At 45.0% G+C, this 2567-nt stretch overlaps 1 protein-coding gene across 2 annotated transcripts in view; it reads right to left on the bottom strand.

Moving 5' to 3' along the window:
* TBC1D24 (TBC1 domain family member 24) overlaps positions 1–2567 on the bottom strand; it is a 35840-nt gene that overhangs the window by 14374 nt on the left and 18899 nt on the right. For both annotated transcript variants that reach the window (XM_019507650.1, XM_019507649.1), the window contains one exon: positions 1094–1157. In XM_019507650.1, coding sequence (XP_019363195.1) covers positions 1094–1157 — 64 coding nt within the window. The remainder of the gene's footprint in view (positions 1–1093; positions 1158–2567) is intronic.

Here is a 2567-nt window from a genome sequence, read left to right on the forward strand (position 1 = left end):
TCTGCTCAGGTCCCTTCCGATCCTAGAAACTATGAAAATGTACTTAAGAGATGATGGCATCCTCTCAGGTAACTGATATTTATCCTCCTCTTTCCATCCTGTCTTACATCTAAATGGGGGGTGGAGGGGGTGTTGGACAGACCAGCAGCAGCTGTGAACTTTGACTTAATCGCGCTCTATAGGTCAAGAAGAGAATGACACTTGATCAAGGCAGATGTACTCTCCTCTTTCCGTTAATATAATGGAAATCACATCGGCTACTAATCTAGCTGATATGGTTCTAGCTTTAGGAACAATAGATCAAATTCTACTTTTATTTGCATGCATGAAAACTCAGTGAAACTGAATCCCATGGCTTACAATGTGGCTGCAAATGAGTAACAAAGCAGGAGGTTGTCAACCATGGTGCCACAAGTCTGTGTAACTATCCTGCAGGGACATGAGCAGAGGCAGGAGCCTACAGGCTGGATGGATAGGTGAACACTGTAAACAAATTTTTAAGAGCTATGAAGTATGTGACCCACAGTGTCTCCAAATGACTTCTGCTTCTGTGCAACAGTGCAGTTTAGAGTTTCATGGAATTTCATTAAGGTTTTGTCACAACCATGAGATCAGCAGTCTGGTTTTTTAATATCAAATCTAATACTTCCCATCCTTTTGAGAACTGCAGGACATCCTTGAGCAAAATAGTTTCTATGAAGTATGAACATCCAGGTCAGTACAATCCTACAGCCTCTCACTGTATTTCATCATTACAAACAGAACGCTTACATGAAAATGTAGTCACCAGAATTGTGTGTGGAAGTGCCTGCAGTCCTGTACCACTACCACCACCACATTAGGATTGTGAGAGAAGGGATGCCAGCCTTGAACAAAGGTTCTAGGGTTTATCCTTGTACAAGGTTTACAGGAGATATCCCATGATAAGTGAAGAGCACATTAGATACCCGTGTTTGAAGCATATGGCCTTATGAAATGCATTTGTAAGCTGTCTCCTCCTTTTCATTATAAACTGCTGTCCATGGCAGAATGGGTTTTAGGTAACCAAGTGACACAGCATAACACCATTTTAGTTACCTTTCATTCCACTCACCTCTTTGGCTGTCGTCTTGATCAGGAGAAGAGTTGGCTCATGTCCCTCAATGTGAGAATAAAACCTGTTATACACATATAAAAAGATGGCTCCTTAGTTAACTAAGCCACTAAGTTACTAGTTTGTTAATTCCACACGCAGTCTATGTTGCTAGACCCACTATTTCTCCTAACTCAAGATTGCTTTTTAGTACAGAAGAACAATAGCTGGAGCAGAATACCTATTGCAAATGTCTCCAATAGTACAATTCAAATGATAGCAGAGATCTCTAATGAAGATTAGAGGCCTGATTTGCTACTGCTTAGCACCTGGCATGGACATTTATCCTTGTGTAAAATGGGTGCAAGACACTACCAAGTGACAACAGTGGCAGTCTCTACTCACTTCACACTAAGTGAAACAAAGGAAAATTGAGCCCTGTTGTTGATCCCAGAATGCTGTCTCTTATGAGGCTTATTCCCCACCCCTTACTCACCTATGCCTCTTCTCACAGGCCCACTATGCTGGGCTAGAAGACAAGGGCAGAAAAATACCAGCAAGTATTTCCAACTGTCAAAGTCATTACTGGGTAACCTTTTGATTCTAACTCTTTGGGACACTGTGATATACATGTATCTAAGGCACTAGTTACTGCTATGACATCCTCACCCTGGACTTGGTCAGATGTACTTTTGAGACCCTCCAGGATGTTCTCACACCTTCTGGAGTGCCATTCCGCTCTGAACCCCTCTCTGCTGTCTTCTACTTGACCACTGAGAAGAGACCGAGATGCTCTTCAGGTCATCTTCCTGACCAATGGTGCCTCAACTTTACCTGACTCACCTAGGAACTGACAACTCTTGGCAGAGATTTTGCCAGCTGGAAGAATTACATGCTTTTCAGGTCATATGCTCAAAAATGTTTGCCTTTTCAGGTCATATGTTCAAAAAGATTTTGCCGTTCTTTAGAAAAGGCCTGCCTGTATGGTCAAATGCTCCAAAATCTCTGGCCAAACACTTAAATCACAATTACCACTGACAATATTGTTATTGTATTTACTTGATTAGAAGAGGATTCCTTCCACACCCCGTCCCCATTTAACAGGGGGGAGGTGGTGGTGGAAGCCCCTTACTTTACAATTGAGCACAAGGTGCCTGGGACGGGGGGGGGGAAGCTGCCTTGGCTCTGGCCCCGGGGTTAGAGCTGGAGGGCAGCTGCTGCTTGCTCCCACCCCCACTCCCTCTGCATGTTCTGCCACTCCTCTCCTACAAAGCCTCCCATCTAACCTCTCTCTCTCCTCCTCTGCACTGCTTCTCCCTCTCCCCTTTGCTGCACTCCTTACCTTTGCTCCTTGCAGGCAGGCTCTGTCCCTGCTCCAGCCTGGGGCACAGAGCATGGCTCCAGCCCAGCTCTGAAGCAGCATTGACGCAGAGCTGGCACTGCTGTTCCAGCCACTCTTGTAGCGGTAGAGGTGGGGAGCCAGCATACATGGTCC

Source organism: Gavialis gangeticus, unplaced genomic scaffold (assembly GCF_001723915.1).
Source record: "Gavialis gangeticus isolate Ggan-Ray unplaced genomic scaffold, GavGan_comp1, whole genome shotgun sequence".
Classification (NCBI taxonomy): domain Eukaryota; kingdom Metazoa; phylum Chordata; order Crocodylia; family Gavialidae; genus Gavialis; species Gavialis gangeticus.